Source organism: Calidris pugnax, unplaced genomic scaffold (genome assembly GCF_001431845.1).
Source record: "Calidris pugnax isolate Ruff unplaced genomic scaffold, ASM143184v1 scaffold135, whole genome shotgun sequence".
Classification (NCBI taxonomy): Eukaryota; Metazoa; Chordata; class Aves; order Charadriiformes; family Scolopacidae; genus Calidris; species Calidris pugnax.
In genome coordinates this window covers 1,679,544-1,703,958 of record NW_015090961.1, presented here as the reverse complement: position 1 = coordinate 1,703,958, position 24,415 = coordinate 1,679,544, and the positions used below count along the sequence as shown (strand labels likewise).

Below are 24,415 nucleotides of genomic sequence, written 5' to 3'. Positions count from 1 at the left end.
CCCTGGTGTGGGGCTGGCCCCCCACAAGTACTGCATCAGCCGTTCTCCAGCTTGGTTTTGTGCCTCTGGGAGGGATCCACATGGCCCCTGTCCAAACACAGGGGGCAGGAACCCCATGCCCTGGGGGAGATAAGCCAGCGCCATTCAGCTGGCAGAGACAGAGGGGCGGGGGCCGTGTCTGCCAACAAAACCCAGGGAGTTGGATATCAAAACCCAGTTTTTGGTGGGAAGCAGACAAGCAAACCATTAGGTTTCTTTGAAATCCAATCCCAAGACCCTTAATTACAGCATGCCAGAAGCCACCAGGCAGTGGATCCTGTTCGGGGCAGCCCAGGACTGTGCTGTGGGACAGGGGACATTGACTCTGCAAGATGCCCCAGCCTGGTCGGGGTGACAGCGGGGCCATCAGCACCCCGTCACGGAGGGGACACTGGGGTTTTTCCTACTTACGGGTGCTCCTGTTTTCCCAGGATGTCCTGGGGGCCCGGGCGCACCGGGTTTTCTCTGGAAGAGATAAACCAAAAAGTAAAAGGAATTTCACTGCTGAAGTGCTTGGAGAGAGGATTTCCTACTTACGGGTGCTCCTGTTTTCCCAGGATGTCCTGGGGGCCCGGGCGCACCGGGTTTTCTCTGGAAGAGATAAACCAAAAAGTGAAAGAAATTTCACTGATGAAGTGCTTGGAGAGAGGCAAACCCGGCCGAGCGAGCTGAGAAAACCCCAAACCAACAGAAAATTGCTCAACAGCGATACTCACCGGCCAGCCTGCGTGTAGGAGCTGGTAAAACGATGATTGCGGCGCACCGGGTTTTCTCTGGAAGAGATAAACCAAAAAGTGAAAGAAATTTCACTGATGAAGTGCTTGGAGAGAGGCAAACCCGGCCGAGCGAGCTGAGAAAACCCCAAACCAACAGAAAATTGCTCAACAGCGATACTCACCGGCCAGCCTGCGTGTAGGAGCTGGTAAAACGATGATTGCTGAAAGGAGAACGGGGGGAGAGAAAAGGGTAGAAAGCAAAATGTTAAAAAAAAAAACCCTAAATCCCTTTCTTCTGGCTTCAAAGTCTTTTTCCTGTTGCTTGGGAAGACACAGCAATGAGCCAGTCGTCTAATTAATTTATTTTTTTTTTTATATGATGTGTATGCAAGTCACAGGACAGGGCTTAATCTGAGGACAATGTGTAGGAGATAAGGAACTGCTGGCCTCATTAGCAAAGGAAGACAGAGACCCCACTTGTGAAGTCTGCTGAAACTCAGCTCCCCCATGGATGTCCCAGCAGCCTCGGGACACCTGGAATGTTTTGCACATGGAGAGGTCAGAAATGTGTTGTTGGTGAGTGCAGGTACCATCATATTTAGCTCAGGTTTGACTAAAACCAGCTGTTTTTGACACTGAAGTTTGCCCCAGGTGGGAAACCTCATCCCATCCAGCCCCATCTGAAGCCCTAGAGGGGGATGATGCCCTAGCAGTTGTGGCCAGCAGGCTTTCTCCTTACTGCTCCTGGCAGCCAAATCTTTCACATAAGTCCAATTTTTTTAGAAGATCAGATGACCACAAAGAGATAAAAAAAAAAAAAAATACACCAAAAAGCCACAGGATGGGCTAATCCCATCGTAGCCACAGATAATCCCAACGTATTTCAAAGCCAGCTTAAAGGTTCTAAAAACTCATGGTGCAGCCTCCTCCTCACACATTTCCAAACCAGGTTTCTCCAAGTTTGGGGAGATGACCAGGAAACACAACGACGCCCATCTCCAGCTACCAGCCACCATCTCCTGCCTTCCCAGCAGCACAAACCACAGTCACTCAGGAGGCAAAACCCACCTTTCCTCCTCCTCCTTCTCCTCCTCCCCACAGCGAGGCCAGACATATGGCCCAGGCAGCTCCTCCAAATCCTGGCTTGCATCAAAGGCTGAGAAAAGCCCCCCCTCCTTGTTCCTCACCCCAATCCCAAGCAGCTGGAGGGGCAGGATTCCCACGTGCTCCCCAGCTTCAGCCTCGGGGCACCGGGAAACCCCCTCCTGTCCTGTTGTCATCTCTCCCCCCTGCCCCGCCAAAGATCCATCCTCTGGTACCAGAGGAGAGAGAAGGGAAAAAGCCAAGGAACTCATTAACGAAAATAAACACAGACCTTTCAACATATGGAAATATTTCTAATAATAAACCGGGCTTTCGGGGGCAGATGATGGATGGATGCATTTAACTGACTCTAATACCGTACCAGGCATCTCGGTTCCTTTCAAGTTGATCCCAAATTGATGACTGTGAGTGAACGGGCGCAGTCCCTGCCAGCCTGCCAGGGCCAGGCCATGGTCCTCATGTCCAGCCAGTTCTCATTTCTCTCAAAAGCTGCTCACAAAAACTTTTCGGGGAGGGGTTGGAGCCCGGCCAAGGCTTTTGCCTTGTCTCAGGAATCAGTGAACTCAGGTTCACTTGGGAAAGGATATTATTTCATTAGGTTTCAAGAAAAAAAAAAAGCAACCTTTTAGAAAGAGGAGGGGGAAATCCCACAGGAGACGTGAACTCTTACTTTGGAGCACCAGATGCCAAGGAGAGAGAAGAGAAATTAATTGCCTTCTGCAATTTCAGCAGGAAATAGCCGAGGCTTTGCTCGCTGCACCCCCAGTCGGCAGGGCATGATGGGGACAGTAGGGACAGGGACCGAAAACGGAGGGGATGGAGGATGTAGGGAGTGATCACCCTACGGATCTGTCCTCCTGCAAAACTCCAGCCTGAGAGCAGGACAGCTAAAACCCTCCCAACAGCTCAGCAGGGAGCAGGGCTTGCCCTGCAGCATGGGCTTGGCCACCTCCCCAGCCCACCCTGTGGCCACCATCCCCAGCCCACCCTGTGGCCACCATCCCCAGCCCACCCTGTGGCCATAAAGCCACACAGAGCTACATGAGCTGCTGACCTTTGAGTAGCAGGCAGTCCCTAAAGGTTACCTCCCTTTTGCATGGGGCAATATTTTCTTTTGCTCTAAGGTTACCATCCCTGTTTCCCTACAGGAGGTTCTGTTCTCTTTCCTCCTTTCCCAGCTTCTGGGACTCCACCGCTACCAAAGTCAAGGCTGCCAGAACAAGACAGCAACAGTTCCTGCCCCTCGAGTCACACCGAGACAACTTCTTGGCAAACCCAACGTCTGTCAACAAAAAAAGCAGGACAGGGGCTTGGGGCAGGACCCCAGTGCTCATAAACTGGTTTTGCTCAATTCCCATGAACACCAAAGGCTTGTTTCACTGGGAAGGAGCTGGAGAGGCTACTGAGCATCCCAACATCCCCCGTTCTGGGACAGTCAGGGATGTCCCTTGCTTTTCTGGTCCATCACACTGCGTTACATCCCCTGGCCTGAGAGGTGCCTCCTCTGACTCTCATTTTCAGAGGCTGAGCCAACAAGCCCAGGATGCCATCCCCCCAAAGCCCCCCAGATCACAAGCACTAGGTTCACAAGAGCAGCCCTATCCCAAGCCACAGCCTATCTCCATCCCTCCCCACCCCCTGGTAAGTTGTAGGGGGCCGCAGGAGCAGACGGCCCCCCCTGTCCTCACAGCAGCCAGCCCCCAGCTTGTCACCCCTGGGCTATCTCAACAAAGATTAGCAAAACCCAACCCCGTGGCTTTGCACTCCCGTTTCCTGCTGCCGAGCCAAACGCCGCCGGCACCGCCGGGGTCATACGGCCACAGACACAATAGCCCAGGCAAGGCTTTCGGGTGCCCCACGTCATCCTCGCCAGACACCGCCTTCCCCTCCAGATAGGCACTTGGCCAAAAAACACCAGGCAAACCCGCCGGGAGCACTGGCCAGGAGCCCAGAGCCCCCCGGGTTCGGCTTCCCAAACACAGCCCAGAGCGTCTGCTCCCTCCATCATTCCCAACGCCTCAGCATCCAAGGTGGTGGTGGTGCACCAAAGAAATCACATTCTGCAGCAACGTCCTTGGACAGGAAGGGTTCTGCCTGCAGAACAGCAAAGCCTGAGGGCCCTTTTTTGCTGGAGCGGGTCCAGAGAAGGGCAACGGAGCTGGGGAGGGGTCTGGAGGACAAGTCTGGTGAGGAGAGGCTGAGGGAGCTGGGGGTGTTCAGCCTGGAGAAAAGGAGGCTGAGGGGAGACCTTCTCGCTCTCTTCAACTCCCTGAAAGGAGGGTGTAGCCAGGGGGGGTCGGTCTCTTCTCCCAAGGAACAGGCCATGGGACAAGAGGAAATGGCCTCAAGTTGCTCCAGGGGAGGTTCAGATTGGAGAGTAGGAACAATTTTTACACTGAAAGGGTTATTAAGCCTTGGAATGGGCTGCCCAGGGAGGTAGTGGAGTCACCATCTTCTTTGGGCCCTGTCCTTCAGAGGGAGGGCATGAACTACCCTTGGGAGGCTGTGTGTGGACCACGGGAATATAAGATCTCCCAGTCAGAAGGGAAAGAGGGATGGCCATGTGAGCACAAATGTAAGCAGGGCACACGTGATGCCAAGGAGAGCTGCCTGCAGAGCTGTCCCAGTGAGCAGCACCTCTCTCCTTGGCATCCTCCCTCTGCCCCCACCTTCCTACCCATCTCCATACTCCTACCCAACAGATTAGGAACCACCAACCATCACAGACCCTTCCTCCCAGCTCCCATCCCAGCAGAGGAGAACGGTACCTGCATGGGAAGTGCAAGAGGAGCTCCCCGAGCGCTCGCCCGCTGTGGCCATAACTCACCGTGAATGTCTGCCAGTCCTCCCTGGAGTTCCTCCAGAGGACGATGGTGGGGACACCAGGGATGCCCACAGGGCCTGGGTCACCTGGGGGGCCCGTCCGCCCCATGGCTCCGGGGTATCCCTAGGGAGACAAGGGCAGCTCCTTAAAATCAGCTGGGGTTGAACAGTCAACACAGGGTGGACACAGGCTCTGACTCGGGTCAGCCTCTGGGTCTGGGCACATTCCTGGGTTCAAACCAGCTCTTAATTAAGACCTAAATAACTGGCATTGGAATAGGCTGCCCAGAGAAGCTGTGGCTGCCCCATCCCTGGAGGGGTTCAAGGCCAGGTTGGAGGGGGCTTGGAGCAACCTGGTCTGGTGGGAGGTGTCCCTGCCCAGGGCAGGGGGTGGAACAAGATGATCTTTAAGGTCCCTTCCAACCCAAACCATTCTACGATTCTATAAAATAACCCTGACAACAGGGAAAGCAAAAGGAATGAGCTTCACGTGGACATGCCTGTGCCCAGACCCATCTAAAGGCCACAGGTATCAGAGCTGATGCACACAGAAGTGACATGACTCCTGGGGCAACGAGTTTGCCCCTCTGCAGCTCAGGAAAGATGGAAACTGCTGTGGTTGGGAGCACGCTCACTGGTTTACCAATGGGGAAACTGAGGCACCACCCTTAATCCAGAGCATCTCCAAGCACCTGTCAGTGCACTGGGCAATGCTGGCTGCAGTAGGAGACCGAGCTGTGCTGAGCTGGCTGCTCCACACCAGGTTCCTGGAGCAGGAAGGACAGCCATGGGTCTCACCAACATGGTGTTGGAGGACAGATGTGCCTTCAAGTGGAGCTGGCGGATATAGCACTTTGGGATACGCCAGCATCCCTCCTCCAGGTGACCTGAGCTAAAGGTGCTTCATCCCCCTGGTCTGTCACTTTTGCAGAGTCATGAAGTGGTTCAGAGGAGAGAAACCAGCTTGTCCATGCCACCATCTCAGTCCTGAGCCTGGCCTTAAAATACCAGTAAAAACAGTCCTTTCCTTTTCCAAACACACATAAAGGGCCACCAGACTGCAGCTTCAGAAGCTCACACTGCCCTCTTGATGGAAAACACCCAAATCAACCCAAACCATCCATGGTCTTTGCTCCGGACCCTACACCTGTACTTTCCCGCGTTTTCCTGGATACTCACTTTGTCTCCTTTGGGTCCCACCAGTCCACGTCTCCCAGGACAGCCCTGAAAGGCAAAGGAGGAGAACAGTGACACCCCAAAGGGGGACACCTCACAACCAGGGTGGCTGGGTGACCAGTGCCACGGCCAGGGCCATCCCAGCCCCAGGGAAGCAAGAACTGAAAGAGCTAATTCAGAGCAAAAAACAGCAGCACCAAGTCTCAACGAAACACCCCGAGGAGCGGTGGGGTGGAAGATGCGCCCCATTTGATGTGGTTCCCTTTCCCCTTTCCTGCATCAGAAAGCAGCTCTGCTCGAGCAGCATAATCCTGCAGCATCCATCCACCACAGAAACGGCCCAGACCATATGGCCAGGGAGCAGGAGCACATTTCCTGACACCTGGAGAGGAAAGGCAGTGCATTAGGAAAAAAAAAGAAGAAATGATAAAGCTGGATCACAGCCACACACTCAAACAGTAGTTTGGATGAGGATGTAAACATCTGTGGCTTCTAACTTGTGCGAGATCTGATCTAGCCCCATCTCCAGTCCAAAGTGCACGTTTTGGCCAAGCGGTGACCCCTCTCCAGGGCTTAACGAAGCATCTGTCTGGACAGAAATAAAGTCAAATGGGAGATCCTGGATTTTTCTTGATGAAAGAAAACTACCTGGGAGATGTCAGCAGAGACAAGTAACAGGCCGGGCTGCAGCACAGCGGCTGCTGCAGAGCTGCACCTCCTGTTGGCTTCAATTACAGCCCCTGGTTTTGTTTGGAGCTCCCAAACAGCTTTTCTCTGAGCCCAGTAAAAAGTCCTGGTCACCTGGGATATGGAGAAGGCTGAGGTACTGAATTACTTTTTCACCTTGGTCTTCATCGGCAAGGGCTCTAACCACACTGCCCGAGTCGCAGAAGGCAAATACAGTGGTTATGAGAAGGAAGAACCACCCACTGTAGGAGAAGATCAGGTTGGAGACCATCTAAGGAACCTGAAGGTGCATAACTGGTCTCTATGTGCCCAAACCCTACCATGGCTCAGGATAGGGCTTGGTGGGACAAGAACCAAGGAGGCAGGAGGACCTTTGGAGACCAGCAGCAAGGGCAGAGCCTGTCTTCAGCTTTGAGGAGCAGTAATAAAACATCAGGAAAGGTTGGCAGGTTCAGAACATAATTTTAGCTGAAATAATAGCTCTAACCATGCAGTTTCAAGCCTACATCCCCTTGTAGCACCTCAAACTCAAACTCCTCACAGCGGGATAGAGCTGCCTCTATCTGTGTTTCCACCCAGGATGCTCATGACCAAGAGAAAATCCATCTCAATTTTTTCTACAGGGGGGAAAAACAGCAATTCCCTCCCAGCTGGGTCCCCTCCTGCCGGCTGACAGCAGGGCTGTCACATGCCATGACGCTTCCTCCACTCCCGAGATTTATTCATCCTTCAGCATCTGTTCCTTTTGCCATTTTCTTCTATTTTTGCAGGCAATAGCTGCAGCAGCAAGGAGATGGTTTGAGGGGGAAGCTAACCGTCCTAAATTTAACCATTATCCTACAAAGCCTGGCTCCTTGATGATGAATTTAGTGTCGGGTCCCTCAAACACAGCCATAAAAACAGCCGTGTGTGGGGACCGGCCCTTCAGCATCCGGATGAACCCCCCAGGGCAGCCCCCAAGCTCAGGGCATCCCAGAGGGCTTCCATGTGGGTGTCTGCCCAGGGAGGGAGGAGAAGGTGCCCGTGGTCACTTCTGGCAGCAGCACAGGGTAAATGAAATGCAATTTCCTGGAGGAATTCTTAAGAATATTTAACCAAATTAGGGAAAACATTTTGGCAGAAGAAATAAACGTGGGAAAATATGTAAAAACATTTTTCAGCTACTTCTCAATGAAGACTGATGACTGCTCTAAAGATTTATCTCTTCTAAATTTACTAATTTTTTTTTTAATTTCCCTTTTTTCTTCTACTACGATGGATGAATCATCTGAAAAATAATCAAAAATTTATTTCACGACAAATTCAACGTTCTACTTGGAACCGCCTCAAATTTTGGGACATCTCTGGGGTAGAGAAGCAAAGGACAGAGATGCCAGAGGGGGTCACAGGGTGATGCTGGACATCTCTGGGGTAGAGAAGCAAAGGACAGTGATGCCAAAGGAGACCACAGGCTGATGCTGGGGGACAGGGGCTGGAGGAAGTGGCTTAGCCCCCTCTGAGCCCCTCAACCTGCCTCTGGGCAGGACCAGGGTGAAATGAAAACTGACAGCGTGGTTATATGATTTGAGAGGACTTCTAGGGTGGAGGGACAAGGGAATCATGTCTCCAGTTGCCAGTCAAGTTTCTTCAGGGACATCAAAAAACCTTCTCACAGGGCCAGGCTGGTGCACAGCCCCACGCTGCCTTCATGGAGAAGGTTTCCCTGCTCAGTTTGTCATGGCCAGCTGCTGGCCTGTGCCCACCACCCACTCTGGAGGAGAAGTTGCACCACCACCTATCCCTCTCCTCCCATAGTCATCGCCTCCACCACTCACCGGCAGCCCTGGTGGTCCTGGCAGCCCTGGTGGCCCTGGCTTCACATGACCATGCTGCCCATGTGCCACTGGTGGGATGGGATGTCCTGGGTGGGCAACGCTGTCCCCAAGCCCTGGGACAGCAGGGCTGGGTGCTACCAGAGGAGACTCCGGAACACCCACCGCTGACCCCGTCCCCAGTGGACCTTTTGGGGCAGCTGCCTGATGTCCCGATGGGGAGACCTTGGTGAAGGTGGCAGGCACATCCAGATCAGTGATGGCATCGCCAGGTTTGCTGGGCAAGAGCTGCCGCCGGGTGCCTGTGTCACCCGTCAGCTTCTCTGTGGTGACGTTCTCCTCCCAGGGGTCAGAGGCACGCTCCTTCTTGGCTGCTCTTTGTGTTTTGATGGAGGGACCTGGGTGGATAAAAGCACCATCAGGTATCACCAGGCATCGTGATGGTGAGCAGGAGAAATGGAGGAAGCCATAACTAGAGACTCACCAGAGCTATCAACAACCCATGGGCTGCTCCTGCCAAACCCTGGCCTGCCAGGGCCGGTGATTTTATTATAGGTGGAATTCAGCAGCTCAAAGCCTTCATCCTCAATAGAAAGGCTTCCCTCTTCCTCCTCCTCAGCCGATGGCATCTCGGTAGGAGAGAGAGAAATCAGGGCTCCATCAGGCTGAAGGCTGAGGGTCTCCTGGGCATTCTCCCACGTCCAAGGTGGCCCCAGGGCCAAATCTGAACTGGTGAGTCTGGGGTCCTGCAAAGTAAGAAGGATGAAAAAAAAAAAAGGAAATTTCAGATTTTCACTTTTTTTTCCCTACTTCCCTGCTCAACGCACTTGTGCTTCTTAATTTCCCAGGTGCGTGACTGCTGCTGTGGGGGATGAGGCAGCCCCAGGCAGGAGTCCCAACTCGCCCTTCGCCAAGGACATGAGCCCGTTGTTGGCCTGGGCCACACCAACATGAACCTCCTTCTCAGAGTCCCACTGCAATGATCCCCCAACACCATTTTCTATGCTGGAGGGGCATCAAGAGAAGAGCCCAGAGCCTCATGATAGAAATCCAAGCCTGAGAGCAATTACTAAAACAATTCAAGCAAATGCAAAGAGTCACACCGGGGATCGGTCTGTCCCTTTGGCCTTTAATTTTGCTGATTGGGCATATTTGGAGGCTCCTGGTGGTCTTGGGGAACGGTACAGGAGCTTGCAGCACTCAGCCAAGTAGCTGCAAACCTGGCAAACCTCCAAGTGTTGGGAAGAGAGACACAAGCCCAGGTGGAGCCTCCTGGACGCCTGCAGACAATTAATTTAAGGCAGTGGCTGGCAAGGGACTCGCTCTGTCTTCAGCGGTCACCTTAATTAGCCCCTGCAGGACAGTGCGGGTCTCAATGGCTCTTTCAACCCTACAACCATCAGCAGAGACCAGGCACCACCCACCAGTGGAGGAAAACTCCCAGTGGAGGAAAACTGCAACGTCAGTAGAAATATCTAAAGTCATCCTAAGTGTCAGGTGTGAAAAAGGAGTTAAACTTCAGAGAGTTTCCTGCATTTAAAAAATCACTTTTACATCTAGCACCAGAGTCAGTGTCTCAGACTGGGCTGGCACACTGGGCCACCCATGTACAGACCTAGGGTTGGGTTGGTTGGTGGGTGTGAAGGACCTTCACCTCTCCTGGTAGTATCTCCATCAGCCCCGCATGCCCACCAACACCTGCTCAGAGCCTGAGCTCCCACTGAGCCCCACAGGGCACAGACAACCCAGTGCGTGGCACCGAGAAGAGCTGGTGGGACCTCAGCCCTGGCTGGTGGCTCCTTGGGTCTGGTGCTGTGCAGCTGATGGAGACATAGTCTGTGAGAAGTCACTAGAGGGAGATGCAGGCCCACGCTTGACTTGCGGGGCTACAGAAGGAGCAGAGAGGTACAAGGACATAGGAAGCATCTCTCTCATCCTATCTTCTGTCAATTGAACCCATTACTCAACTCCAGTTCTGTCCCACACCACAGACCCAAGATACTTGCTTGGGAGCACCAACATGGATTTGCGTGAACAGCAAGCAGAAAAAACAACAATTTCCCTGCCAGAACCAATGATTCTGCAGATAAGGACCCAAGAGTATTGCAGCCAAACCCCACTTCTGGAGGGCCCTGGGAGGCAGAGGACCTCCAAAGGCAACAGGAGCTGCTGAAGCCTTTGCTCTGCTGCCAGATGCCACGCCATCGCATTGAAGAATTCCCAACTCTTCCCATGCCAAGTGGGGAGGAAAAGTGAAAATTTTCATCTTTCAATTTTCAAATGTCAAATTTGAAGAGTTGTTTTTAAAAACAGTGGAAATGCTTTGCTCCCAATTATGAAAACTTTTTTTTGGAGGGTCCTCTCTTTGTTTGTTATATAGAATTTGTTATAATTTACTTTGATTTCAATCTTTCACTTGCAAGTGATTTTAAAAGCTAAACCCCATCTCAAATCAGAAAAAGTGTGTTGGTTTTTTTTTTGAATATCAAAATAAAGTATTTTGACAACCTTTTTTCCCCTTCTAAAATCTACCCCAAAAAGACTTTCCCCACAAGAATTTCTAACCAGGGCAAATGAGCATCCTCCTGAAAAATTAGCAGTGCCAAAACCTACTGCTGATACCAGCCATGGGCACAACCCCTGGACATCTTCACTGTCACACCCACAGGAGGAGGATGGCCTGGCCCATAATGCACCCACATTCGTTGGTCCCTCAGCTGTTGGGGGAGGTAAATACACGAGGGATGGGCCTAAGACTATGTGTAGGTACCAGAGGAACCCACCCTCGGCTACATCCAGGTCTCACAGTACCTGACTCCTGTTGCCTTCTAATCCCTACAGTTGCTACCAAGACGGGCTCAGTGCCAACCACCTCCAACTCCCCTTGAAGTCATGATACTCACCCCCAAAGAGTGAGCTCAATATTTTTCTATGCCAAGACAAGTCTCTGTGTATAGAGGCTTCTGGAAAAACAAGGATATTCCCACTTCCTCAGCCCTTAACACAAATTTTTCACCCAGACAGAGACTTGAGGCCCCCAAAGGCAGAGGCAACGGCAGTTGATGTGTCCATGTTACTCTGCTCCTCTGGCCACGTAGCACACATCCCAAGCCAAAGGACCAGGATTCCTCTATCACCAGGATTTTTATGCCCCAAATGGCATCGATAGCCCTATTTCTAAAGAACGGTGTCTATGGTAGGTGTTAAGTAGGCAAGTGGCAACCTAGCACCAAGGAGGAAGGGTTGAGAAAGGTCAGGATGAGGCAGAAAAGACAAAAAAGCAAAGGCAACAGAGATAGGAAGTGGGAAAGCAAAGACCAGAGGTGACCAGTCGGCCCCTCTTTCCCCAGACACCCCTAACAAGGACCTGTGGTCTGTCCTGCCTCGCAGACTGGAAAAACCCCTGGATGCAACTGGAGGGTAAAATGCATAAAACACAAGAGAAGGAAGAAGCGATTTAGAAAAGGAAAAGCCAACCCTAATTCATCTCCAGCCAGCTCCCTCGAGCTGCCTTTAGCAATTAAATGCCCTCAGATTTTCCCCTGGGCACTGCCCAGCCCACGGTTCCTTCCATCTCCAGGAGAGCTCGTTACCATCACAGCCCCGGAGTGCAAAGGAAGATAAAACCTGTGCTTCCTAAACAGTACCCAGAGTCTGGGTAAAATTCAGGGAGATTGAGGAAAACAAGCAGCAAAAGCTCTGTGCAAAGTCATCAGAGCAAAGCACCTGAAGGGGACAGGCTGCGATGAAGCTGTTGTCATCGGGAGAAACGCTAATGTGCACCGAGTGAGCCTGCAGAGTCTGGAACAAATTAAAAACACGCTGCCAATTAAATCGCAGTGGTTTTGCTGCCTTCGAGGCGGAGGGAAATCAGGCTTCAAATGGGGAGAGCAGGGAAGCAGCCAGGGCTGCTCATCCACAGCAGGGGCAGGCTGGACCTGGAGTATTATGGCAAGCTCTCCGGTGTGGCCAGTTGGCATGTCCTTGCCCAGGTGACCTTGGGGACCAGCCTGTGCCCTCTGCTCAGTGCCATGGGAGCCTGGGAAGCTGCTGGCTCTTGGTCTGAGGGAAGACTTGCAAGCTGGACAAAGCTCACCACATGGACACACTACACACACATGGACCGCGTGCATCAGAATTGCACCAATTTGGGGGTTTTTTTGGTGCTAGAGTAGTTTTCAGGCAGATCATGGAGCTGCACTGACCTCCCCTGAGGTCTACAGAGCACGGTGCTGAGTGGGGAACCACTGGGAATGGGATCCGAGGGAGGACAAGCCCTGTCCCTGCTGCCCTTAGATCAGCTAATCAGAAACTCCATCCCAAATGCAGCATCTTTCCAGCAGAAGATCCCGTGGTTTAGCTGAAGCCATCCACAAATATTAGGAAATAACCAAGGAAAGAGCGTTCCTTCCCCTGCGACAGCATCCACACGGCCTGGAGAGCGAACCAGCACAGCCCTGCTGGCCACGTTCTCCTCCAACCCTACGGCCTTCCTCATGGATGTAGGACCCAAATCTTAAGGAAACCACAGATGTCAGCTCACCAACCCCTTGTGCATATTTTTTTTCAACCCCAAAGTTGCTGGAGCATTGATTGAAGCCACGTGGCGTGTGGGAAGGGCGAGGACAGAGCCACCAGGCATCTGCTTTACTCACTGCAAGGTCAGCTTTGTGGTCCCCTACACAGTCAAGGCAGAACAAGACAGGATCCTTCACTGCTTTCCCGTCACACAAGCTATCAGATATATTCTTTCCCTCTCTCCCCACTCCAGTCCAAGGCAAAACAGGGCTGTGAAACCAGAGCTGAGCAAAGACAGAAACTTGCCCTGGCTACAACAGGTTTTCTCCTTCTATCTCCATTTCATAGCCCCTTCACCCCCAGCGTGGTCATTTCTTTCCCTTTTCCTTGCCACACAGCGCTACCGACTGCGGGGGAGAGGGAGCTCCAAGGGATTAATGACAGTTTATATTAAAAGCAGACTCTTATTCATCCAGGCCAGCCCCTACCGAGCCACACATCGCCCGGCCGACCCAGAGACCCTCAGCGCCCAGAATTAAATTAGTCTATCAGATAGATCAGAACCAATGGATTCAATTACACGAGGGTAGAACCCTTCAGAGGCTCTTCCAGATTCCAAATCCAGTTAAGAGCCCCCCTGTCATTAGCTTTAACGAACTTGGTTTGTGGTCCTGTTTCTGTTTAAGCCGGATGACTGCGAGCTGGCAGTGGTCAGTAAAGAGCAGTAACACACACACACACACACTCTCTAGAACAGCTCCTTTTTTCTTTTTTTTTAAACTAATACCATTAAAAAAAAAAAACCTAGTTTATTTTACAAAGTCCTTTCGGGCAAGGAATCAAATAGAGAGCTGCAGAAAAAGTGTTCTGGCTAAAACTCAACTCCATCATTTGTCCATCTATAAAAACGGTTCAGCTGTTAATTATGAGCAACCACATTCCCTACAAGGTCACCTTCCCACCGAGGATGAGAGAAGAGCCAAAGGGGAACCCAAGGGACCTGCAGGCAACTGGTTCACCCTCCTCAGCCCAGCCAAGCATGGTGGGACCCATTCCTTGCCCACCCCCAGCAAGGAGACCCATGTCCACCTCGGGAAGTAAACTGCGGAGCATGGGGCAGACCTGGAGACTCTACAGACCCACAGTTGAGGTGCCCTCAACTTCACCCACAATCCCCTCAACAGATCCACAAAGCTCATACTTGGTCATAGATACCACTACTGTCCACCTTCCCAGCACGTGGCTCCTGTGGCTCGTCCAGGAGGAGTCTCTGGGTAGTCTAAGATGCTAATTGCTCCTATTAATGCACTGTAATTAGCAGCCACTAGCTCACTTTCCTCCCCAAACAATGCAGTTCACATAATTTGCAGTCCACTGCATAATTTGTTAGCAAACCACAACAAAACCAGTAGCAGCTCCATACCACATGCCCCAACATCTGCCCAGCAAATATATTTAGCATTATTTGTAAACCTCCAATTCTAACAGCTGGGACTCTGGAGATGAGCATCTGAAACATGAAAGGGGCTGAAGACTCATCTCAGGGGTAGCAGAGGGAGTTTATTTACCTCCCCATCCTCCTCCTGGCACAAAAGGAGGTTTGGAGGTGAGGACCAGGCGTCAGATGCTCCTCCACGAGCCTCTTCTTGCTGCCACACACGGTAATTAAACCCTCTGCGATCCCAGCTGCATGATTCAATTTGGGGTTTGGCACAAAGTAAATCCAACAAGAAACGAGAGCTGGCGGGGGCAGGGACTTGGCCTATTTGTAAGTTCCAATTAAAATAGTTTTAAAAAATCAGCTCCTTCCCGGTCAGCTTTGGGTTGTGCTATTTCTAGCCCTATTTTGTAGCAGGGGTGCAGAGGACCTCTTCAGCCACCGCCAAAGAAAATTTATTTACTTTTTATTTTGTAACCAAACTTTTCATTCATGAGCAGACCTGCAGCAATGCAGGACATTAAGAAAGGGCTTTTCAATCTGAAAGAGAAAATATTTCCGTTTGGGACAGAACAAAAAAGCAGTGCCAAGCCCTGCTGTGCCCCAGGTACCAGGACCTGCTGCAGGCTCCCATCTCCCACAGCACCTGAGCCACCCAAAGATGCAGGAGACTCCACAACAGGCATTTTCTCCTTTCGTTTAATTAGCCACTGACATCTTTTGGGGGAAAATAGGGGCTTTTCACTTCCAAGCTCCATCTTGGAGACCACAGACATCATCACCATCTCCCAACCTAAACCTCCACGCTGGGCACACAGCTCTGGCCAAGTGGTTGCCCACCAAGACCCAGGGTTGCAGGAGACTCATTGGCTTCATGATGGCCTGACTCTCACCTGACACTTCCTTCTAGCTCAGGCCTTTGCTAATAATTAACAATAAGTCAAGGAAATAAAAGAGCTCAACAGAGCTATAAAAGGGAGGATTCAGGCACTAGATCAAAAGCTTGCCCTGGCCCAAGGGGAAGGTGCAGAGGGCAGGAGCAGCTCAAGACTTTCCCACTGTAGGGAGTCACCAGTTTCACGAGGGACAAGGAGGGACAAGTTCAAGGGCTGCTACAGCAGGAGAAAAACCTCACTGGGTGATTTCACATTCCCTGCTCACACACAAAGCCAACTGCATACATCCATCTCTAAGCTGAGCACCACGGCAGAACATCCAGGTGTTCACAACACACAGAACATCTCCAGGGTGAGCAGTGACCTGCCCTTGTCCCCAGGGCCCACTGGACAGGAGGTGGCAGCAGGTTTTTCAGGACATTTTCTCCTCTGCAGCACTGGCTGCCATGGAGACTGGTCTCAGGTTTCCAAGTGAATGCCTGCAGCAAGAAAGCTCTTAGAAAAAAAAAACAAACCACAATGTGCTGTTACACAGGAGTGGTCTTTTTTAATTTTATTGTTAAACCACCAAAAAAGAGAAGCCACCTGATGCCTAAACGTACCTTGAAGTTCCAGGCAAAGAGGGCTCAAGGGTCCCATCAAATCATAGAATGATTTGGGTTGGAAGGAGCCTTAAAGATCATCGAGTTCCAACCCCCAGCCATGGGCAGGGACACCTCCCACCAGACCAGGTTGCTCAAAGCCCCGTCCAACCTGATCCATTAAAATACATCAGCAGAGGCATCACTCCACTCAGGAAACCAGAGGGAAGGTTTCTAAACACCTTCCCTTCACCCCACCATACACCACCTCTAGTAGAAATCCTCATGAGATATTAGCATGTGCTTGCCTGGAGGCATGATGAAATTGGGTCCCTGATGCAACCCAACCTGCCCTGCCATGACCTGCCATCCTACAAGCCAGGCCTCCACCCCACCCCAGCCTCATTTAGCTGGAAGGAGCTTGAGGTTTGGAGCCTGTGTCCATGCAGGTGCTCATCAGCAGGTCCTCCTTGCCCACCCATGGTGGTGTCACCAGTGCTCAGCCACACCGAGAAAGCCCTGCTGCCAAGGTCTCCTGCAAAGTCTGAAGAGAGAGAGCCTCAAAAGCCCCATCCCTCATTTATAAGCCCCAGACAAGCTCCTAAGAGGGGGACAAATGTCAGCAGAGATACACAACCACATGGGTGACAGTTACCCCAGGACAGCATCCTGATGCAACCCAACCTGCCCTGCCATGACCTGCCATCCTACAAGCCAGGCCTCCACCCCACCCCAGCCTCATTTAGCTGGAAGGAGCTTGAGGTTTGGAGCCTGTGTCCATGCAGGTGCTCATCAGCAGGTCCTCCTTGCCCACCCATGGTGGTGTCACCAGTGCTCAGCCACACCGAGAAAGCCCTGCTGCCAAGGTCTCCTGCAAAGTCTGAAGAGAGAGAGCCTCAAAAGCCCCATCCCTCATTTATAAGCCCCAGACAAGCTCCTAAGAGGGGGACAAATGTCAGCAGAGATACACAACCACATGGGTGACAGTTACCCCAGGACAGCAGCTCTCTCAAGGGGAACAAGAGGAATATTTGGTCTCTGTGCAGCAGTTCCTGAAGGGGATAGAAACTACTGAAATCAAGAATGTGGCTTTTTCTTCCACAAATTAAATCGCAAAGTAGTGTGGTGTTAATATTTTATTGCTTTTGAAGGTTTCCTGATTAAAAACAGAGTCTTGAAATATAGTTTTAATGGTGAATAAAAAATAGCAATCTAAGTACTTCAGCTTTCCAACATGACCTGTATTTCTCCCTCCAACCAATTTTGCCAGTTTGGATCCAAAGTGCTGTTTTCCTTAAAACACATTTTGCAACAAATGGAACCACGGTATGAAAGGTTTCAGCCATGGCCACCTGTAAGAGACCCCAGTGCCTCATTCTGTACATCTTTAAGATCAAAATTAAAGATATCAGCACCTCTGCTCCTGGGGCTGGACGATTAATCCCATGGAGCCAGAAATCAGTCGACAGGCAGAGTAGAAAGGGAGGCCTGGCTTAAGAAGGTGCTGGAGAACCCATGAAAATAACTCTGCAAAGCCCAGGATTTCAAAGCCAGTTCTTCAAAGAGAAGTCACCCGTGGATAAGACATCCAGGCACAGCTGGCACCAGGTGAGGAAGAGTCCGGTGGGAAGCCAGGGCTTACAACCCACAGCTCTGCCCCCACTTTCCTAAAACACCAGGTTTAAATGTTATTTTTTACCAGATGCCCAGATCTTATTAAGAAGCAGCTGTGAGGCACTGCAGGGGCAGGAGCTGGACCATTCAGGTATTCAATAGGTGAAGTCAGAGCAGAATAAATCCCCAGGGGACACACACCAGGCAGGGGATGCTGTATCCCAGCGGGAAGCCAGGGTCCAGCCCTGGCAGCCTGTACTAACACAGCGTGGAATTCCTACACATCTCAAAGAAGTGTTTTTTAATACAACTTCAACGTCTGGCATGGGAAAGGTCTATACTGGATACTCTCATCTGGAGAGTTCAGGGGAAGTGTCTCTCAGCTAAAAGTTACTGGTCTCTTAGGCACAAGTAATCACGACTGAATTATATTGGTTCTGTGTAAACAGAACAAAAAGCCAAAATCAATAGCATCCATGCTTGCTCCTTTAAATAGGCCAAATTTAGAGAAGAACCAGCTGAGAAAGACAAATTGGGAACTGCTTTAAACAGCTCAGGAGTTGTCCAAAAGCAGGAGAGTTGAGGCAGGAGGCATGTGGGTTTAAAACCCCCAGAAATTACATGTGGGAAGTGGGGAACGAGCACAAATTGAAAGCAGCCATTAAAGATGGTAAAATTGAAGAAGAAAGAAAAAAAAGGAATCAGCATGTGATCAGCAATGCAGAGTCTACGATTGGTAGAAAAATTGACTTGGAGAAGGAAAATACAGACAGGAGAAGTCTCTGCTCTGACCGTCCCTCGCTGCAGCCCAGGAACCCCATTGTGGGTCCCCGCCACGTGGAAGGGACCAACCCACCAGCAGTGACATGAGAAGACAGAGCCAGAGAAACCACGTTTCTGTCAACATTTGGGAAAAGCCAGATGACACTGAAGTACTTTCCATTCCAGAAGTGACGAGAAGGAAAGGTTTCTTAACCCCGTCCCGATGATTCAAACTAAAAAGCGTTAAAATAGTTCTGAACACAAGCACTGATTTCTTGATTTGGCTCAGAAATCTGGGGAAGCTCCAAGGGGCTGGGAAAAGGCTTTATGTTGTGCCAATATGACAAAAAAAAAAAAAAACAAACAAAAAACAACCCACCAAACAGGAGGCCTTGAGTAATTACAGACCTCTTCCCTCAAGCCGAGCCCAAGCAAAATAACAGAGCAACTGATATGGGGCTCATTAATAAAGCAACCACAGATAATGTAATTAATGCCATGGTTTTGAAAAGAGTTGCTGTGTAACTAACTTGGTATCTTGCCTGAGGAGATTAAGAGTGTTTTGTTGACAAAGATAACAGTGTTGATGTAATGATCCTAGACTTCTGTAGGGCTTTTTGGTTAGTGCTGCTCCATACTGGGATCCAAAAATCTCAGCTGACTTCCTCGATGGAAACCAGGTTAAAACCCAGCTCAGAACCTCTCTGCCTACAGGAGCCCAGACAACCAGCACAACGCGCTGCCCTACTTTTCAGCTAGGTCAGGTTGGGTAAAATGTATTTCAAAGCTTAGTGCCTTCTCCCAGGAAACTTGTTTTCCTCAATAGAAGCCTGTTCTCTCCACCAGGCAAAAGGTACAATACGATTTACAAGCTCAAGATTAGAGAAACACAATTTTCAACTATTTTATTTTTCCAGCACATTCTAGCTTCAAGCCCCTGGAAAAGCTGAAAATCAAGGCTGGACTCCTCGCTAAGCAAGTTGCACTGATTTCAAGGAGGAATAATTGCCAGGAAATCCTATGGGCTGTGTTCAGCAGAAGATCAGGTCAGATATAATTACATATTTGGATCTGCAGCACCCACAGCAGGAGTTGGGGGAAGAGAAACCCCTTCTGGAGCTCAACTCAGCCCTTCCCAAAGCATAAGCAAAAGCCATTTCTAAGTGACCCTTGGGCAAAAAAAACAGCCTTCCTGGTGGCTGTCCCAAGCACCTGGCCATGGACCTGTAGCCAGACAGGAGACACTGATGGGAAGTGTGATGCCCCATGAAGATGCTCGAGCCGATCAAGCCAAGCCCTTGCTGCAATGCTGCTGGCATACTGCAAGTCATAAAAGTCAGCAAGGGCACAAAAACTGAACCCAGGCAGAAGGCTGGATCACAAGTGGTTGAAGAGTAGCCGTAGCTCTCACTAGAGGATGCCTCATGGCTTGGTTAGATGAAATAGCACTTTATTTCTTTGATATTTATCCCACAGTGGATTTGAGCTGCAACAAATTATCCATAGACACCTTATCCTACCCGAAAAACTGGTTTCAGAGATCTTCAGATGGCTGAGATATCAGAGCTGTCAGAAACGAGAACACCCATCTCAAGATAACACCTGAGAGCAGCAGAGACATTGCTGGGCTCGAGCTCTCATACTTCCCCCACCAGCCTTCATGACAATCCCACAGGGATAATTGGAATTAGCCTCAGTTATCCAAAAAAGCTGACAGCCCCAAAAGCTAAGGGAACCAGTGGGGTGGAGGAAAGGCAGGTCCCCCATGTGGACTTGTCTCTATTAAGCAAGATGGACCAAGCACAAGCAGTTTGTGACAGGTATTTTAAAGACTGACATCCAGTGTGTGGATGTTCCCAGAGTTACCCAAACTTTAGACTGCTCTGATTTTAAATGAAGGATACTCTGGTAGTAATCTGACATTAGGCAAAGATGCTAACAAGAAATTAGCAACTAAATCTCCATTAACTGCTTTCAAAAAGTAACTTTAAAAAGGATCTTCCTCCTAGTTTAAGTAGAGCCAGCAGTTCCTTTCACACAAAAGGTATTTTTTTCCCCCCTCTCCATATAAATAATCTCTAATCCTCAAGAGCACCACATTGTACTTTGCTTTTCTTGGTATGATCCAAAACTAGCAAGAAAGTCCAGTAAAGTAAGACCTTTTACTCTGTATACTGGACATTTAAAAACTTCAACAACAAATTACTTCTTCGGTTAAAACTCAGACTTGGTAACAAAGAACAAAACCTCACAAAAAATAAAAACCTCTTTTTGCCATCAAGGTCATAGTAACGTTCAAGTTCATTTTGCTCCATGTTCTCTGCTGCCACCAAACATTGCCTGACCCAGCAGAAATACCTGCTCATGAGTGGTACCAGAGAGGAGCATCTCCCCCTGCACCAGCGCTCGTCCAGCACATTCTTCTGCTTCTTTTGGCCTCCTGCTCCCTGGAAGCTTTTTGGAAAAATTACTTACAAGGAGCTGAGTGACACACGCCATAAAGCCAGAATAGCAACACCGGCCTCACCCCACAATTTCCCCTTTCTGGCTGGAGGATGGCCCAAAGTCCACTCAGGGATTCCTCCCAGCCCATCACCATGGAGTCAGGCCACCCGCTCACTGGAAAGATGCCACGTTGCAAAATAAGACTCTCGCCAAGCTCTGACAGCAGAGTCCAGGCTGAAAAACTTTAAATCCTTGCTCAGATGCTAATAAGAAACCTACCTTGGGGTGTTTTTTTTTTAGTTATAAAGCCCAAAGAGGGCAGCGAGGAGGAGGAACGAGCCGTTCCTGCTGCTGGAACGCTGTACTCACAGAGACCGTGTTGGACTGCAGCTGAGCTGATGCTATTTAGGGAGCTACCAGCAGTTTTAGGATTGAACGAGACCAAATGAGTGATTGCAACACCAATTTTGTCCAATAACTAACCTGAGCATGAAGGAACAGCCATGCCATGAACAAACTGAGCGTTTTTATAGAGCTTTCATAGCATTTTAAATCCAGAAGAAATCTCAGAAGTAGCTTGAGCTGTCCAGATAATTAAACCCGTGAAATTTTGTCTCTTTGGAAATCAGGGGGATGTAACTTTTATTTGACTTTTTCTTAAATGGCTTCAGGATGCCAGGTTAAATTGCTTTAGAAAAAACCATTCAGTTCAGTAATCAACTCGGCCCTCTTGGCTCGTGTTTAGCACAGGCAGACAAAGGGAAGAGAAAATGAAGGAGAAGAGGCTCAATACCATCCACGTCTCAAAGAAATTACAATCTACCCCTCAAAAAATAGAAATCACAAAAGGACTAGGCTGCAATTCAGGTATAATTTAGGCTGCCAGTAACAACCAACTAATCTATTGCCTTCATCCACTTATATCTTCCTCCACCATCACCCAAGCCCCCCATTAATTATTTAGCTCTAATTGGCAATTAAGGAACTCACCAATACACTAATTTACATCTAAATGAACAAAGGCACGGAAAGGGTAGCTGCAAAGAATAGCTTTGGATCGTCCCTGCAGCAGAGCCTGCTCTGCTCTTCATTATTTGCAAACTGTAACACGTTAGTAGCGCATTTTTTCTTTTAATAAATCCAAACGTCAAAGATCCTGAGGCATCTCTGGTCCTGATTAAGTGCTTGAAAAATAAACTTGTCCCAAATCCAGAATATCATTAGTCTTCCCCTGCAGATGGATGAATTCCCCCCCCTTTCCTTATTATGGCAACGTCTCACCAATTCACACCAGTCACCCGGAGAACAGCCACCAGTGAAGGGAAGTGAGCATGGGATGGGGCACCACCTCCTAAACAGGATCCATCAGGACTAATCAAGGAGGTAGAGACCACTATTCAGACATGCTCAGGAGGAGTGATTTTGCCATCTCAGCTCATTATCATCATTACAAGCCCAACCTGCAATCATCCTCATCAGCAGTGCCCTCACCTGCGAGCCTGCCCGTGCCTGCAACACTTGAGCCATGATGAAACCCTGGAGCAGAAGAGATGAACCCAGCTGCAAAAGGCCACTTGGCCATAGAATCATGGAATGTGTTGGGTTGGAAGGGACCTTTAAAGGTCATCTACATCAAAACCCCTGCAGTAAGGAAGGACATCTTTAACTAGATCAGGTTGCTCAGAGCCTCATCAAGCCTGACGTTGGATGTGTCCAAAGATGGGACCTCCACCACCTCTCTGGGCAGCCTGGGCTGATGTCTCATCACCCTTACGAAACCCTGGAGCAGAAGAGATGAACCCAGCTGCAAAAGGCCACTTGGCCATAGAATCATGGAATGTGTTGGGTTGGAAGGGACCTTTAAAGGTCATCTACATCAAAACCCCTGCAGTAAGGAAGGACATCTTTAACTAGATCAGGTTGCTCAGAGCCTCATCAAGCCTGACGTTGGATGTGTCCAAAGATGGGACCTCCACCACCTCTCTGGGCAGCCTGGGCTGATGTCTCACCACCCTTACTGTAAAGAACTTCTTCCTAATGTCTAACCTAAACCTACCCTGCTCTGGTTGAAAACCATTGCCCCTCATCCTATCTCTGCATGCCCTTGCAAACAGCCCCTCCCCAGCTTTCCTGGAGCCCCTTCAGGTACTGGAAAGTGCTATAAGGTCTCTCTGGAACCTTGTTTTCTCCAGGCTGAACACCCCCAACAAACACAAAGCATAATTTGCATGAAGGAGTTACCAAGGGGTAGCCAGACAGTTAAAGCCAGGCAGGAGAACAGAGACTATCCCCAAACGGTTAACAGCAACACTGGGGAGGGCAAAGGGAATACAGAAAGGAGTCTATACTGCTCAGTCACACACCAAAAATATCTCAATTTACATTTGCTGGCAGGTTTCCCCCTCAGGATGTCTGTTTGCATGAACTCAGACAACAAACCTTGGCTAGAATTCCCAAATAAAGCAGAAACAGAAAGGACTTGCAGCCCCCCTCACTCGGAGCAGTCCCCCGTCTCCCCTGATCCGTGCTGAGGAGCAGAGACGCGCTCCAAGCTCCAGTGAGGAGGAGGCAGCTCCCAGCACCATGAAAACCAGTGGGACTCGGGAGCAGCCACCCCTCTCCCACCACTGGACTTCCCTGGGGTGCCATGCCAAGGAAGTGTGATGCTTTGTAAGCCCCAGAATCACAACCACCTCTCTGATGGTTGGACTAGATGATCTGAAAGGTCCCTTCCAGCCTGGGCAATACTATGACTCCCCCACTGCAGAGATGCAGCCCTTCCAGACCTTCAAGGTCACCTTGGATGGGGCTATGAACAACCTGGTCTAGTGGGAGGTGTCCTTGCCCAGGGCACGATGGTTGGAACTAGATGATCTTTAAGGTCCCTTCCAAGCCAAACCATTCTATGCTTCCCACTTCTTCAATGATGCTGAGCAGCAGCAGCAAGTCTTCCACAGACCAACCTCACATCCCACACCTGGGCAGAAGCAGCAGTCATCCAGCCTCCTCTTCCCTGTAGAGACCTGCCACCCTGCTAACCTCACCCTCCAAACAAACCCAGCTGCAGCCAGGCCCACCAGCAGATCCACAAACACCTCTGTGCACAGGGTGGCTTCATCTATCTCATCATTACCTTCATCAAGCCACCTCTCCTGGGCTCAATTTAAGCACACAAGAAGGTTGTCTAAACTCACCTCAGTCCCTTCCAAGCCAAACCATTCTATGCTTCCCACTTCTTCAATGATGCTGAGCAGCAGCAGCAAGTCTTCCACAGACCAACCTCACATCCCACACCTGGGCAGAAGCAGCAGTCATCCAGCCTCCTCTTCCCTGTAGAGACCTGCCACCCTGCTAACCTCACCCTCCAAGCAAACCCAGCTGCAGCCAGGCCCACCAGCAGATCCACAAACACCTCTGTGCACAGGGTGGCTTCATCTATCTCATCATTACCTTCATCGCAGCAAGTCTTCCACAGACCAACCTCACATCCCACACCTGGGCAGAAGCAGCAGTCATCCAGCCTCCTCTTCCCTGTAGAGACCTGCCACCCTGCTAACCTCACCCTCCAAGCAAACCCAGCTGCAGCCAGGCCCACCAGCAGATCCACAAACACCTCTGTGCACAGGGTGGCCTCATCCATCTCATCATCACCTTCATCAAGCCACCTCTCCTGGGCTCAATTTAAGCGCACAAGAAGGTCACCTAAACTCATCTTGGCCCCCACCAGCTCTGAGACATGTCAAGTGACATTCAAACCCTTTTAAGAGAGATATTGCAATGAAGAAAATAACTGGTAGCCTTGCGT

At 50.3% G+C, this 24,415-nt stretch overlaps 1 protein-coding gene across 1 annotated transcript in view; it reads right to left on the bottom strand.

Annotated features, from left to right (window-relative positions):
* The window catches only part of LOC106893955 (collagen alpha-1(I) chain-like), a 69,733-nt gene that overhangs the window by 33,113 nt on the left and 12,205 nt on the right, over window positions 1–24,415 (bottom strand). Inside the window, exons 7-12 of the mRNA XM_014952316.1 lie at window positions 8,841–9,102; window positions 8,360–8,754; window positions 5,862–5,906; window positions 4,687–4,806; window positions 938–976; window positions 577–630 (exon numbers count right to left, since the gene is read on the bottom strand). Coding sequence (XP_014807802.1) covers window positions 577–630; window positions 938–976; window positions 4,687–4,806; window positions 5,862–5,906; window positions 8,360–8,754; window positions 8,841–9,102 — 915 coding nt within the window. The remainder of the gene's footprint in view (window positions 1–576; window positions 631–937; window positions 977–4,686; window positions 4,807–5,861; window positions 5,907–8,359; window positions 8,755–8,840; window positions 9,103–24,415) is intronic.